Source organism: Cygnus atratus, chromosome 13, assembly GCF_013377495.2.
Source record: "Cygnus atratus isolate AKBS03 ecotype Queensland, Australia chromosome 13, CAtr_DNAZoo_HiC_assembly, whole genome shotgun sequence".
Lineage (NCBI taxonomy): Eukaryota > Metazoa > Chordata > Aves > Anseriformes > Anatidae > Cygnus > Cygnus atratus.
Genome location: NC_066374.1, coordinates 8,457,905 through 8,474,102, shown reverse-complemented (window position 1 = coordinate 8,474,102; position 16,198 = coordinate 8,457,905). Strand labels below are relative to the sequence as shown.

At 41.0% G+C, this 16,198-nt stretch overlaps 1 protein-coding gene across 11 annotated transcripts in view; it reads left to right on the top strand.

Annotated features, from left to right (window-relative positions):
• AFF2 (ALF transcription elongation factor 2) overlaps positions 1–16,198 on the top strand; it is a 336,498-nt gene that overhangs the window by 175,463 nt on the left and 144,837 nt on the right. For all 11 annotated transcript variants that reach the window (XM_035541447.2, XM_035541446.2, XM_035541445.2 and 8 more), the window contains one exon: positions 5,236–5,280. In XM_035541447.2, coding sequence (XP_035397340.1) covers positions 5,236–5,280 — 45 coding nt within the window. The remainder of the gene's footprint in view (positions 1–5,235; positions 5,281–16,198) is intronic.

Sequence of the window (16,198 nt, the reverse complement as noted above, 5' to 3'; positions counted from 1 at the left end):
CATCTGATCCACGAATCTCTGGGAACAGTCTGGCTCTGTCGTCTTTACACTTTCCCTTGAGGTAGCTGCAGACAACAGCACGATCTCCCTTTTGCCTTGTCTTGTCCCAGCTCCAGCCCCCAGCCATGTCAGAAGCCTTCAGCTGGACCTTGCTGCAGCACATCAGTGTGTTTCTCTTACTGGCAAGCCAAAAGTCAAGCACAGAGAGCAAGGATCACTTCTCTTGTCCATGCTGGCTACATTTCTGTTACAGGCCAGCATGTGGCTGGTCATCTTTGTGCCAGGCACACTGCTGAGTCCTGTTCAAGCAATCGTCCCCCAGGACCCCCCAGCTCTTTGCTTACAAAGCAGCTTTCTAGACCATCGTCCCTCAGGCTCTGCTGCTGCGTTGGGTTATTGCAACCCAAGTGCAGGAATTTACCAGTGTTTGAACTTTGTGAAGTTCTTGAACAAAATCCAAATGCAAATTCAAATTCAATTTGAAATTCACAAGTGCTGCCATAACAGGAAAACAAAGCCTCAGAATCATGTTTCTTACCTAGTTTAATCCCCTGATCAATTTTTATGCTAACCAAATCTGGCTGTACTAAACAGCCATGGATTTCAGTCCATCTTGCTGGCAGACAGGGAGAGTTGTAGCCAGTGTTCGTTGAACTTTTCCTGGTTCAACACATTGATCCGTGCACTGCCACCACTGCCACCTTGGTCCCCACAAAGGGTGCTGGACTTGGTGGGGCTCCACTGTGATCTAGCATCACCGATCATATTGTTCTGATGGGCCTGAGACCTAGTCCAGACAAGCCTCATTCTTCCACCATATCTGCAAAACCCTGCTGTTTTAGTACTGCCTGATCCCTTTCCTACCTGTAAAAATCAAAATCAAAATAAAAATAAATAAAAAAAAAAACAAAACAAGAACCATATGTTCCTAAGATGCTTGGCAGGAGCTGAAGGCATTCATAGGACGAGGCTTCTGCTGACAGACCTGTTTTTGCTGCTTCTGGTTTTCTAAGTGTTTTCCTCTTATCACCATGTAGCGCACACTGGAAATGATCAATCAAGGCTCATGCACAGGATCTTTTCTTACTAGCAAGTGAAAAATCAATTTGTGTTCAAAGGAATAAACAGTAGTATGAGCTTCATCTGCCCAGAGTCAGAATGGGTCCCTTGATAAAGAAGATGACAATGAAAGCGGAGCTCTCGATGTACAAGCACATAGGTGCTCATATGCAAGAGGTGGGAGTAGGTTCCTACAATCACGTAACATGCTACATTTGTATTTCCAATAAAACAGAGATAAGAACAAGAGATTACTTGTTGAATGCCAGTTGTGCACCACTAGAGCCAGATTATTCCCAAACAGTTTATTCAGGTGGTAATGTGGTCGGTCAGTTCTCGCAAAGACATGATTCATTTCTGCTTTTCAGTACCACATTTGAAGTTTTAAGACTTTTCTGATATGTCTTTTGGAAGATTTTGTTGCTAACATTTTCAAGAAATGCCTGCTGTCTGGTATAAAATACAGACAGGAAAGAAAAAGAGAAAAGAGACTTTATGTGACTTTTCTGTGGCCACAAAAACAAAATCTGATCTCATGCAGGTTATAAATTGTCCAGGAGGTAAGAGTGGTCAAGGAACTGATGAATGAATAAATGGAAGGTTAGATCAACATGACTCATCAGATATTGTAACCATTCACCCAATGTCACTTGATCTGCATAACATTAAAGCTATTATTCCCTCACTCTTATATTTCTGCCCTCCTTCCCTCTCTTTAAAGTTTAGCACTGAGCCGTCCAAGCCATACATTAAACCTTTGGTTCCACGTCATTTAAGTTCTGTTCTTTCTCTTATGAGACTGAAATGTGAAGGGAGCCTTATAATGCTAGCTGATAGATTTTGACCATCTGACCTTTTCTTTTTTTTTCTCTTTTTCTTTTTTTTTTCCCCTTTTTTCTTTTTTTCTTTTCCCTTTTTTAAGCCTGGAAGCAATATCTAAAAGTAAACATGAAGCATTTTGATGCAAAAGAGTTTTGCCAGATTAAAATTAAATTGAAAGATAAATTCAGTGTAGCATGTAGCTGTTGTGAAATCTTTTTGTTTTAATTGAAGTTACATTACCTCAGGACTTAGATCTGCAGCTTATGTAATATTAACTGTTCTTCAGTCCGGAGCTCATTCTGGCTGAGAGGGCAGCTCATGATGTGAGATGTAACTGCTCAGTCATATGGAGGCAAAAATCCTGGAATCTGTCCTTTTGGCTGGGTTAGATCACACCACTCACATGGGACGAGAAGCACCAAAAGCGTGCACAAATGAAAGCTGTGGTCCTCTGGACTGGAATCTGGTAACTGATGAAAGCTAAAAAAGAGAGAGGGTGGAAAATCATGTAATACTTTCTAACAGCTAGATTTTTATTAAATTTGGAAAGTAGTTACATGGGATGTCCAATCTTGATTAAACTCCTGGATGAATATGGCAATTGTACACACAATTTGTTATAGCACTAGTACTTGGGTAGGTGATGAATACACCATTTGCTGTGGCTCACTCTCTCCTGATCAATCTGTGGTGGGCCATGTGGGCCTGCTTGCACTTGTTTGCTGAATGCAAATGTTTATAGGCAATTAACCTGCAATTTTTGATTCATACTTTGAAAGTTTGGAAGGTTGTTTTTTCCTTTTTTTTTTCCCTGGGGTTTTCTAAGTCTCTAATAGACCTGTGCCTTTCAAGTCTCTTCGAATGTGCAACTGCAGCATGGATTTAGAAAAATGGTCTCATTTCTTGAGAAATCCATTAATAGTAACGTACGGAAAGACTTACATTGATCTTCTCTCTGATAGCCATGTTGTAATAATTATTCTTTTAATGTTTGCATCAATCTAAATGTTTTCTTCTTTGTGCTAGCTCCTACTTGGGTCTCCCTATATGACAATCACAGCACTTTGACATCTTGCATTACTTTAATACCAGTGATTCAAAACAAAGCAGTGCCAAAGGGAACAAAAGTTCTGTCAAGCCATTAAAATCTTCTTTGCCATTAACACAATTAAATTGATGCATGAACATTTAAAGTTATTAGCAAGTGCTGCCAGCAGAAGCTGGTTGTGATTGCATAATATATAGTGGGCTTTATTAAAGTAGAATGGTATGTTTATTATTATCATCATCATTAGTGCTGAAGTAACATAAACTTAAACAGGGCTGTGGGTTGGGAGAGCTCTGTGAAGCAAGTAAGAGCGTGGTCTGCCCTGTGTTAAGGCCGTGGCACAATTATGACATTTTTAAACAAAGGAATACACACGGTGTCTGGGCTAACCATTGAAAATGTCATGTGTAACAGGAGGGAGGAGAGAGAAATAAAGAGAGGGCTTCTGTACCTCTGCCGCTCTCACTTTTCCCAGTCTGACCAACTCGGCTGGATTTTGAGCTGCTCCTGTTACTGCTGTGAGAGATTTTGTGGTCGGTGTGTATGCTGCAAGCTTATTGGGGGAATACTTGTATTGTTTTCTCATATTCCAACATAATTTTTCAATGAAAAAAATCAGGAGTGTATTAGAGACATATGTACTTCTATTATCCCACTGCACAGTGCAGTAATGCCTATGTTTGCTAATCTGAGGGATATTTTGTTTAAAGTTAACTATATTCCTCTCTGAAAGGGAAGTTAAGTATGAGGTATGGAAAACACAGATTAGCAAAGAACTTAGCGACATTGAGAGGAAAAAGAAGTGATTTAAGGAAAATTTAATTGAGTGTATCGAGGGAAGGACAATGAAGTGCTGGAATATCAAGAAATGCAGTATGAAAGTGGAATCCATGCCTATGGCAGTTAATGCTGACCGTCCACTGGAACCTTTCAGCCTAGGGTTGTTGGGTAGAATTTGAGTAGAGTAGAAACCGGGACAAAAGATAAGTCTTTTTCTTTGTTTGGATGAGTGTTTTTAAATGGCATTATGGAAAATGATAATCTGTAGTTGCTGACATAGATAAAATCACTGATACTCCTCCAGGGCGGTAATGTTCACTTCAGTACATCTTTTTCAAGATATTGATGAACTGTTGGAAATTCAGAGAACAGTGGGAAAATAAGCCAAGGGAATGGAAAATCTTGCTTATTGGGAAAGAAGGTAAAAGTTGAACATACAATATTCAGAAAAAACGGACTATAATTCTACGTATGTATGCATGGTGTAAGTGAAAAGGGAAGTGAGTAGTTGGAAGGGCTCTACAGAGAGGCTGAGGTGACTCTGAAAGCAGAGTTTTAACTAGTTATCACAAAAAAGGGCAAAATAGATTAAAACACTACTCCACATTTTATTAAATGAAGGAATAGGAGATCATTTCCCTACAGTTTTTGAGTTAGACTAGACACAGTACTAGAAAATACGGGGAAAGTGTGCTACAGCAATAGGGAATGAACGTGCTGACCTAACAGATCTTCTTGGTCTTTGACTTTTGTAGCTGTATGGATTTGTTCCTGAACCATTTAAATGAGTATACCATTTAAACGAGTATATTCAATTGGAAGAAGTTAAGGGCAGCATTGTGTGTGTGCATGGGTCTGGTTGTGTGCATCAACATAATATGTCTTTCTAAGGGGAGAAGGGATATCTGTCAAGCCTCTTGAGCTGGATTCCTGTGTGCTGTTCAGTCTTTACATGATACTTAACCTGAAACAGGCCAGTGAAGCAAGGGACAACAACATCAGCAGCCGCCCTTATAGTCCAACCAGTATTTTACTACAGTATGTGTTCAAGTTTTAAGAGCCGTCTTGGCTGTTAGCGTATTAAACTGTAGGATAAGATAGTTGATGATAACAGCTTTCTCCTAAGTGTTAGCACCTCTGTCCTTCACTGCAGCCTGCTGCACGTTAAACCAAGCATCGCATTCTCTCTGAAGGTTGCTGATAGGAGTAACAGTGGGATCTTCTTCAATTACAGAAGTTTCAGGCAATTCTTGTGCCAGTTCTCAACTGTGAGGAAATCAGAGTACTTTATTGCTTCAAAAGTGTCATTCCTAGCACAAAGCACTGCAAAAGAAAAAAAAAAGTGACAAAATGAGTCCTGCTGATGATTTTTGTTGATCTGAACAGGAAAATTTGGTAGGCAGCAAGCATGGATACAGCAGTCTTCAAACAGAGGAAGTTGCTTGTTAGCTCTTCACCTGTATAGTTAGCCACTGAACTTTGCATCCAGTGCCTGACTAAACGTTTCTTTTTTTCTTTAAACCTAGGTTACGCTTCCCAATGACTCCAGCTGTGTGGAAGAAATATTGCGGGTGAGTAATACTCTTTGCTTTTGTGTTTTTAATAATTGTAGTGCTCTTATTTCGTCTTTCATGGAGAAGTGTTATATGGCTGTCTTTAACATCGTAGTTAAATAATAACACATTAGTGGGTTTGTATGAAAAAGACATAGTCTTGTACGCTCAGGATGCTCCTTACTGGGTAAGGTCAGTTCTACTATTCCTTCTCCCAGTACATCTGCAACTTGTCGTGGTCAGCATTTACACCCCTTCCTGTGCTTTTTAAGCTCGCGATCTCTCTTCTCTCCAGAATGCATTTCTCTCCCGCCCTGAGGTGGAGTTGCCTTAATTCTCCTATACTGGCCTACAATTGTCCTTCTTCCCCCCCACTGCAGTTTCCCAGCACTCATGGGTTTGTTAAAGACCTTCTTTGCTGGGAGCTCTGGTTAGTGCTTGAATATAGAAAATGAAAACAGTCGCTGCAAACCGAGCAGTTTTTTGCAGTTAATTGCAACAAGAACATATAACAAGAAAGAGGGAGCGTGGACAATGAGTTGTATATGTGTAAATCTGCCTTACCTTAAGTGTAAGACGGGCTTTTCCTCAACACCCCAAATCTGGGGTCCCCTGTTGGCGGTGAGATTTGTCTGTGGGAAGGTTGGCAACCCACCAGTTCCTATCTGGGTTTTAGGGTTTTATCCTCATGGTGTGACTTTCCCATCTGTCGCAGCTGCCTCCCTGGGATTACCAGCCCACCTGATGGTTTCAGTGTAGAGGGGGTAAAATTTCAGTAGGAATTTGTGCTGGCCATATACTTTTCAGTAAGAGCAATTGGTGCAAACTCACCCAGACCTGAAGTGAAGTGCAGCAGTTGTGTCAAACACACTGACAAAGACACGGACATATTCTTGCTCCTAAAATGAAGTAGACTTTGCAGTGTTTATTGCAATCCTCAGTACAATTGTTTGTGTGGAAACTTGTTCCTGTTTTGTATACACGCATTATCTCAGGACAGCATTGATGTCCTTATGAGTTGTCAGTGTTTCTGCAGAAGTCAAAGCAGCAGGCGAGCATGCACGTGCAGACCTGTAGTAACAGAGGAATATGTGTCTGTGTGCACACCCAGCAGCAACAAATGTGAGGAAATAAATAAAATTTAGTTTCAGCGTTCAAAGTGAGCAGCAGTTTATTACTTATAGAACACTAAGGGAGCAAAAGCAACAAAAAAATGTTGAAAGGCAGTGTGAAATACTTGGTACATTTAAAGTATCTTCTTCCCCTGTTTATATAATTCAATTAGGCTCATTACTATAGTTGTAATGAATGACTTGTTAGCTGGGGAAAGCAGTTGTTTTCAGTAGGCAGCATCAAAAGGAAATGTGATGTAGCAAATTTCAGGAATCAATCATCCAGGTGACAGTTTTAATGTGGGAACAGTGCATATAAATCACAGGAAGCAGAAATGTCTTTTTTCTGATCAAGAGGAGGTGATCCTGTTTCCTACCGCACGACTATAATTTGAGTCAACAAACAGGGACAGAATTTCCCAGGCTTCCTTCTGAAACCTGCCGGGATTGGCACAAGGCTTTGTATCATCTTCAGCGGGTTTGGATCAACTGCAGAGTCCCTGCTGCCACAGACAGCACCTCCCGCCATCAGTAGACTGTTAAACTCGGGGGGACTTTTGGGGGGACAGAGCAGGGATTTGGCAGGTCTCCACATCTCTGGGAGCTGCAGAGGGCAAGTAGTGGGCACCTGTAAGGCATACAGCATGGCAGATCTTTCTTGACTGTTGGGTGCAGGTGCTGCCCAACCTTGCCATGCAGCCTTGGTGCAGACCGGTTGGCCACAGCCATGGGCATAGCCAGAAGCTGTCTCAAGGAGCATATGAAGCTATCCGTGGCAGAGAGCAGTGATGGGCTCAGCACACTGTGGGCACTCAGCCACGGCTCGCCTGGGGCACGTGCTGCCTTGCCCCATGCACCTCTGGGCTTTGAGTGCCACGATGCGGTGAGGGCGGCCTAGTGTGGCGTTGGCATGGCGTCAGGCAGCTTTGGGCACTGACAGGCTGTCTGCAGCCTCCTTGTAACCAGCCTGCAAGCAGGCTGCCAGCGAGACCCTGGGTGTGTGAAAGCTGCTGATCACAGAGCCGCTTCTGTGGCTGCCCGTCAAAGGCTGAGCAAGGCCCAGCTCCGACCGGCTGCCTTCGATGGCAGCATTTCAGGCTTTCAGCTTTGTGTGGTGCTGAAGCACACGTGCTATAGAAGTACCTGAGTTTTGTTGATGGCTTTGTTGTTGTCAAATGTATATTGCAGAATAAACTAGTGATAAATGTGCTTTGGCTGCATGCAGAGCGTCATATTCTACTTGATAGGTCACAGTGAAAAAAAGGAGAGAAGGCGATGCTCAGCAGTGGTCAAAATCCAGTCTGTGGGCTTCATGTGGAAGGCCTGTGTCAGGAGATTCAGGCTGTAAGGACAACCCCTGGTTGCAGCAGCAATTTTTCCTTTGAGAACCTGGATTAAGTTCCCAGCCCTGACAGATATGTTCTGGCTTACTGGGGCCATTTACTTAGGCTCTGAAAAGCCTTTGGGAATGTGGGACTTAGCTCTCTGGTGGCAGCTTCCCCAGGTTAAAAAAAAAAAAAAAGTATGAAAAAGGTATTAACATTTCTGTCGGTGTCAAGGATGTTGCAGAGATAAACACAAGAAGGATTACAAGGCAGTGATGTCCCAAAGGTAGATAGGTGGGGGTGTAACAGTGTGCATTCGGGCCATTTTACTCACTGCTGCCTCAACATCGCTTGCACAATAGCACTTGCGTCCCTGCAACAAAAAAGAGAGTTCAGCCCCAAACATTGGGCTGCATTACGCATTCACGTATGCAGCTTTTAATCCAAAGTGACACCATTGTACTCAGTGTCACTCCTGCAGCTGCTTAGCAAGCTGCTGGCGAGGACTGGCAATTTCTGCTCCTGGCCATGTCCGCTGCTGAGCTGCGTACCCCAAGAGCTGCGGGACCGCACTTACCGCCCGCCTCCTCCCACGCTACCCTGGCATTGTGTGCCCTGAAGTTTGGGTTTCTTTTCTTCCTTTTTTAAGTCAGGAAATTAAGTGGCTTAATTCAGTTTTACCACTCAGAAAGGCATAGTAACTCTTGCAGGTTTTTTTTCTAGACTTTACAAGTAAGAGGGACCTAAGCTAAGCTGTGACCTCTGATTTTAGAGCTCTTTTTTCAGGCTGAACTTGATTAATGGCTTCTGTAATTGTAGAGGCTTGCAATTCCTAATCTCTGTCTTTTTTATTTCTCCTAAAAAAAAAAAAAAAAGCCAAACCAACCAACAAAAAAAAAAAAAGTGTTTAATTGGGTTTATGGTAAAAACTTTCCAGCTGAGTGAGGGGAAAGGTCTTGAGTCCACTCAGACCCCTGAGTCTTAAGAGACAAAATTTCACAGTCCTTCAGATTTCCTGAAACACTTAGCCACTTATGTCATCTTGTGTAACTGCTTTAAGGACTGTTCATGATATTACAACCAAAGGTTAATCGCAGTCCAGTCTCCTGTTGATTTTGCTTTTCTAACAAGGATGGCTGAGAAGGTTGTTAAAAATTAAAACAAAATACAGTAAGATAAATTAAAATCTCTGTTCTACAGCTAAGGCCAAGCTATAGATGTTGGACAGGAGATCTGCATTCAACGCAGGTTTCTAACACCAAATTAAAAGATGAAGCTGAATGATGGCCGGTATACTTTTTTTGTTGTTCCAAATGTGACTTACTTTTGAAACCAACATAATGGCTTTGAACGTGTGGCTAACATGGAAGATAGGCAATCAGCAGTGGGTGCGTGTGTAACTCGTCTTTTATTAATATAGATTTAAATTAAGTTGTCACTTGCTATGTGCAGCCACTGAAAGATGAATTCATTGAAATGTTGTGATACCAAGTGCAGATGGGGAGGGAGAACTGACATTTTAAACCAATATTCTAGAGCTGTTACTTGTGCTGCTTATATCAGTGCTCTGTGTCAGTGTGCCTTGCTGTCGTTGCACATTATTTGAAGGTGTGCTGATCCGGACGTAGGGGTGTGCGTAGTGTACGGCTGTGTGACACTGGGTACAAATTAGCAGGACCCTTTTTCTGCCTACAGAGCACAGAAGGGACCTCCCTTAGCATTGCTTTGCCTCTGGGTAAAGAGGTGATAAGCATATGACATTGCAGAGAAAAGAAAGGAAATCTTTTAAATAAAATTTCTTGAGGACTTGTAGCGTGAATTGAAAATTTGGGCTAGGTGTTTGGGCAATTGTTTAGATGTAATCCTGCGGAAGTGAGGCTGTGGTCTGTGTACATGAAGCTATCGTGTCTGTGTTGCTAACCATCTGGGCAGGCGCTTCTGTCTGAAAATCTGGCCCTGCTTAGAGGAACAAAAGAATTCTTGTAGGTACATATTCGCTGTAGTAAGGCGTCAAGTAACTCAGTGGACTTCTGATGGTATGTGGACAGCTGTGATATTAATTAAAAGCTTTCTAGTCTGGAAGTAAAACAAATCCTAGATATAATTTAGACTGTAATTAGAATAAAAAAGACTGGAGTCAAACGAGCAAAGTCTATAATCTGTATGGTCTTCTATTCTTCTGATGACTAGGTCCTGTCTAATGACATTGGAGAATATGTAAATTGATCAGCAGGTGAGAATGCCCTTGACTGGGTAAATTATGTGTAGTATTACCTTCCTCATGGCAATTGAAAGCACAAATGGATTTAATATGTATCATCCATAGCTGAGGTGAGCTGTTCACAGGGCAAAATTAGACTGTAACAGATATAGCCCATTATTTGCCCCTCAGTAATTGTTTTCTCTTCTAAAATGCAAACCGACATTGAAGAACGTTGCTAAACATAATTATAATAATTGTAATTTGAAAAATACAGGTATGCTGTCCGGTGTGGTTACAAATGCACTTAGTAGCTGACAAGCAGTTTAAATATTTTCAAGTGGAATCTGGGGGCTTGCTGGGGAGGACATGATGTGAATTTAAAATGATTATCCAGACGTCATTGGACAAGTGAATAACGAGCTGACTGGCCTAGTAAATCATGTGAACCTGTCAAATGTGGGAACACGTTGGGGAGGAGATGATGTCAAGTAACAGTAACTTAGCAACCTGGCATTTAGCTGTCCAGAGAATGAGTAAGAGTAGCCACTTTTAAATAGCTGAGTAAATAAATGAATCCCTATATGTCTTAGGTGTGCTATAAAAATAGCCTGGCACCGTATGTTTTGTGTCAAGCTGCTTCTTTCTCCAGGATAAGGTGATTTATTATTTCTGTTGAAATGAAAAAATGGATTGAAAAGTTAACCCACGTGTAAATGTGTATCTGTGGCCTTTGTCCCTTGTCTGGCGTGCAGCCTTTGGAAGCATGCAAGGGACAGGTAATAGCCTGCTTTGAAAAAGGCAATGGGTTACAAGTGTAGCTTTTCTTTTTTTTTTTTTCTTTAGACATTGGTTATGCACAGAAAGATTTGAATGGATAAAAACTATTAATTTCTTAGCAATTGCCAAGCCAGTGCATTTTCAGCTTTTTACCAACATTTTCTGAATGGATGCAGAAACAGTTTCTGCTCTTACACCAAAATAAATCAAGGGGTAATTCCACTGACCTCTGATCTCATTTGAGTTCATTAAATTTTTCTTCCTCCCACACTGGTATGAATTGGCAGCAACTCCATCTATGTTGCTGATGTTGTTATAAAATAAAAAGGAGTTATCCCACATTACTTTGTGCATACACAAGAGCAGCAACTAGTCCTTTACTCTGATGACCCTCTGGATGCATTTCTACTCCAGAAAAATGGAAATGCTAAGTAGTTCTTTGGAGCAGCTCTTTCCTGGTTCAGTCAATGACCAGCTCAGTTCTCGTCTCAGTGCTACCATAAGTGTTCATCCACAATTCCAGGAAGGTCAAAAGAAGCTTTTTCCCAGCCTTTTTTTGCACTGTCTAGCCATATACGCCCAGGCACATTGAGATCAATAGTTGAAGTCATTTGAAGACAGCCTGGCATAGTCTTGAAGAGCAAAAGGTTCTCTGGGAGTTGGAAGCCTTAGGTCTTCCCAGCCTAGCGCAGACCCTCTGCATGTAGGCTCATCTTGGCCACCGCAAGTTGCACCCAAACACAGCAGCACAGGATTATTCAAACTTTTGGCCACTCACTGTTAAGTGACAACATGATGATGTCACCCATGAGAAAGGCACCTCAGGAGCATTATCCCCAGGCTGTCTGTATTAACTTGAGGTACATAATGTAGAAACTTCAGAGCTAACTTTAAGCTAGCTGAGTAGGAGGTTGGCATGAGTCAGTGCTCAAGTACTTAGCTTCTTCGGTAGGTTTCGTGGGCCACAGCTGCACTGCTGGCATGGCACAGGCAGGGTGTGCGAGGAGTTCACTTGTGATGTAGATGCATGTTAGAAACCTGCTTTGTACTGCCAGATCAATGCAAAGCAGACTTCATGCTGTTGGGGATGGGATGGAAAGAAAAGGTTGACTGATCTGACAAATGCATGTGGGTGTGCAGTGTTTCTGTATTCGAAAGGTGGTATTTTGCACCTGCATGGTATAGGGATAAGTGCCTCTTCAAGATGTAAGGCAGCAAAAGATTAGACCTTTGTCAGAGCAGACAAGCAAGATCTGATTCCAGCCTGCAGGAAAAAGGGTTTATTTTCATAGCAGTATTAAAGAAATTATTTAGTGAAGAACTTAGAAATGTAAAATCTGATCATTATGTGGGTCTATTGCAGCATGTCCACACTGTAACAAAACAAAAGAAAAAAAAAAGATTACAAAAGGTATTCAGGAAAGGAAAGAGACTGCAGTACACCTATGTCGAACTCAGTATTCCATTTTCTTATCTCCTTAAACATAATATTTTATCTTTTTTTTTTTTGTAGTGCCAAATTGAAATATCGCTGATTTCAGTAGTATTATATAATTCTGTTATCACTGCCAGATTTGCCATTGCTATTAAAATTACTCTAAAGTGAACTGACATCACGGACATTTGGACATGTATTGCTGCTTCTGCAGAGATTGAAAGGACTGCCATCTCCTACTAAATGCAAACCTGTTAATTCTCTTCTGCTTTCCAAGTTCTCCAGCCTCTCTTGCACCAAACCTAACCACTTCTAGTTTCTCTTCTTCATTGACAATCACCTCAAAAATAATCCAATATGGATGGCAGCACGTTACATGCTCAGCATGTTCACTCTGATTCAGTGCTCCGTTATGATGAAAATATAAAAAATAACATTCAAAACGCCAGTTCAGAATGAGAGAGTGATTCAAGCACAGTCACTGTCTTGGAGGCAAAGATGATGGTAAGTTTCACAGCTTCTGCAGAAGATCAGGTGCATCCTCTGTGGCACTTAAAAGTTTTGGTAACTTCATGTTCTACCTTTTCAAATACTTCCAACTTCTGTAATTTCGGAAATAACTAGGAGTGAAAAGAAAAAAAAAAAAGTGGGAAAAACATTTGATGGGACCTTGTAGTTTAGTGGAAAGTATCATAGAACTACAGAGCCATAAGATTTCTACTTCAGATTTGTGGACCCATGGGACCTGACTTCCTGTCCCTTTTCATCATTGTAAATAAAGAGTAACTCCTTTATCTTTGAGTTAAAGGGCGAGAGAAAACAGACCCAAGGAATCTGGATTTCCGATGAAGTTTGACCTTTTGTATGCTCCCATGAAGAAAAAAAAGGACCAAACTGGTGAACTCAATGGAAAATATTAAGCGCTTCTGCACTGCTTTAGTGTTTGGCTCTATCTGTACCGGGTATCCTCCTTCAAGGACCTTGTGGGCTGCATTAATTTATGTTATTTAAAAACATGATAAGGAACTTCGGAGCCTTCTGGGTGCCTGTCCTGGAGTACTGCTGCAGATTCCAAAATGAAGAGGAACAACAAATACTGGCACAGCATCTAGTGAGGTCAAGCAGAAAAGCCATCTGAAGCTAGTATGCTCCTCTTACACATCTTATTGCCAAAGTATTAAGCACAAAAATCAAGTGCTATTTTGAAATATAGGTAGTAGAATATTCCTCTGGTCTCAGATTAATCATTTCTGTTATTTCATCTTGTCCTGTCAAAATGAAACATGGTTAAATATGGGTATTGAGTGTTTAAACTGCTAGCAATGTTACCTTTCATTTAAGTAGATTAATAATGTGTACTCTACATAACAAATTGCTTTAGGCACAGAATGAAGACATTGAAAACATTAAAATCAAGTTAGGCTTTCTGGAATGAGTGCATGCTTTAGAAACAATTTTGGTGTAAAATGACAAAGCCTGTAGTGCCTTCTTTGAGCTCTTTATCTCATTTGCCTGGGGGCAAGTATTGCAGAGTTAAGGGCTGGGTGGGAAGCCTCCCGTAAGTCAGCACTGCTGAAGAAGCTGGTGGGGCTCGTGGAGGCTAAATTATGCATTTGTGGTTAGCCGACAGAAACAGAGGTAGGATAAGGCTAGACAGGAAGGTGAAGGAAAAAGGGCAGGGAAGAAGATGCTTGGAGTAGTCCTGAAGTTAAAGTTTTGAATCTCATTCTTGATCTTAGACTAAATGGATGAGCAGTGTTCTGTTATAGCAGATATCCAGGGTTTTTGTTGCCATTTCCTTTATGTACTGCAGTCTAAATTTAACCCAAGTCGCTCCTGATCTCTTCTTCTTAGTCAAGACTACAGACACCAGTTGAGACATGGGCCAAAATATGTTTCCTCTGGAGAGACCCCCCTGGGTGAGCAGGCGGACTTTTCCTTTGGAGGAGTGATGTGGTGAGGCACTGTCGGCCTTGCCAGCCTCCATGGGGTTTGCAAAGCAATATGGGAAGGCCATCCTTCAGACATCTTAAGTTCAAGTTGTTCCATGTTCTGTAGGGAAAACAACTCTGGACCTCACCTTTTTAGTGTAGGAGTAACTTATTTCTTTGCTACTTGCTACTAATCTGTAGGTTTTAAGACATTTCTGCAGCATAGTCAGCTTTCTGAAGACGTCTTCCTTCATACTTGCGGAGATTGTTTCAGCTGGCAAGTCTGCAGAGCACACCCGGCCAGTAAAAGACTGATATGGTCCATCTTTCCATCTCTTTGAACATCCTCTTGATAAATGTTTGACTATATACACTCCAATAAAACATTATACCTTTAGCCTTTCTATATAACATTGAGATGCCCCTTCAGTGAAATGGGGAAGCAGAACCTCACCCACGCTGCCATTGCACAGGGAAGTTAAATTAGTTCCTAGCAAGATGCACAGAGGTCTTCGGTTGGAATCATTGGTGTTATAACTGTGCAAAAGCCAAGCTCAATCAGATATTTAAAATTATACTGTTACTGAGGCTTATCCATTTCTACAGAGAATTTCTAACATTTCTTTAAGGAAAGTGTGTCATTGAATTTAATGTTCTGAGAAACCTCATGAACTTCCAATCTATTTGAGCTATATATTTCAAATTGTACTTATAATTGTGTTTTTTATTGAATATATAAGTTCCTTTCAATTTCTTAATACAGTACATGGCTTTTAATAAGCATTTGAGAAGAATGCACACTGTGGATGGGAGGCACTTTTGAGCGTTTTCAAATTGTCACATTAAAATTGTCACATTTGTTTAATTAGCCTGTAGATCCTGCCACATTGATTTACGTCAGCTGTGTAACAATTTCTTTGGATAGCTAGAGAATCTGACCAGAATGCTGTATGTACATATTTTTTTTTTTTTTTTTTTTTTGCCAAGGAATTTCTCACATTTCTTTTTGATTTAAAAGCAGTCATCCAGGCACCCAGCCTTGCAGAAAGTCAGCTGAAGAAAATGTCAGCCTATAGTATTAGGAAGGAAGACGGTTTTATTAGTTCAAAGCATCCAGGTGTTTGATGACCATTGTTCAGAGGCAAGAGATAAAAACTGACTACAAACATGAGTGTGAAGTTCAGAGTTAGGTGCCCAGGTTTGGGTTTGTTCAACGTTCTGCTGGCTTGTTTATTCTGCTGGCGTTTATTCTGGCGTTGTTTATTCTGCTGGCTGTGTTACTCTTTTGCTTACCAGGGCTCCTAGAGCAAGGTCACTAGAAACCCTGTTTTCAACAATTTACAGCTCTTCTTTAAAGATTTCCTCTGCTGGAGCCAATCTGGAAAGTTGGGGTACTGTCTCTTGTGAGGAATGCTTTGAGATCTTCCGTTGGAATTTATTATACAAGCACTGAGTGTTAAAGGCCCCTTTAGGCTTTGTAGTCCATGAATTTCTTTTCCATGAGTATATCCTGTTAAAGAATATGTTTGCATCCCACACCCCAAGGTACAGTAACCTTTAACAATATTCTCCTGAGCTTCAGAAAAAAAAAGACTTGGTGTTTGGTTTGTAGCAGAACAGTCCCAGTAGTGATTTTTTTTTAAATTTAGCCAATTAATCCCTTCCCACTTATTCCAGTATTTTATCGTTTCTAACCTCTTGAGTCCCTAATCTATTCAATAAGAGGCCTGAGCTGCCAGGTTATCTGAAAAAGGAGTGTTTTACCAATGAAATGAAAACTGGTGCTCAGATTTTTATTTTATTTTTTATTTTTTGAAGAGCAGCCTCTTGTTGTTTCTGAGTTCAGGAAAAAACTACACAGCTTCAGTGCTGAGCCATTCACAGGAGGCTTCTTTCCATGAAAATATTTATCACTTCGTTTTTTCCTAGGCAATTGAGTTATTGTTGCTTTTAAAAGAAGTTGTCATAATCTCCTCATTACCATTTTTCTTAACGTGATAAGTGTAAACTACAAGAAAGCTATCATGTTTGAAAGGATACAGGAACCCTTAGGAATGTTATACTAACTGCTTGTTCTCTTTGAAAAGGCTTAGACTGGGAATTCCACTAAATGTATCATTCTGTCTCCTTTTGAGCAGCATTGTCATTTTACA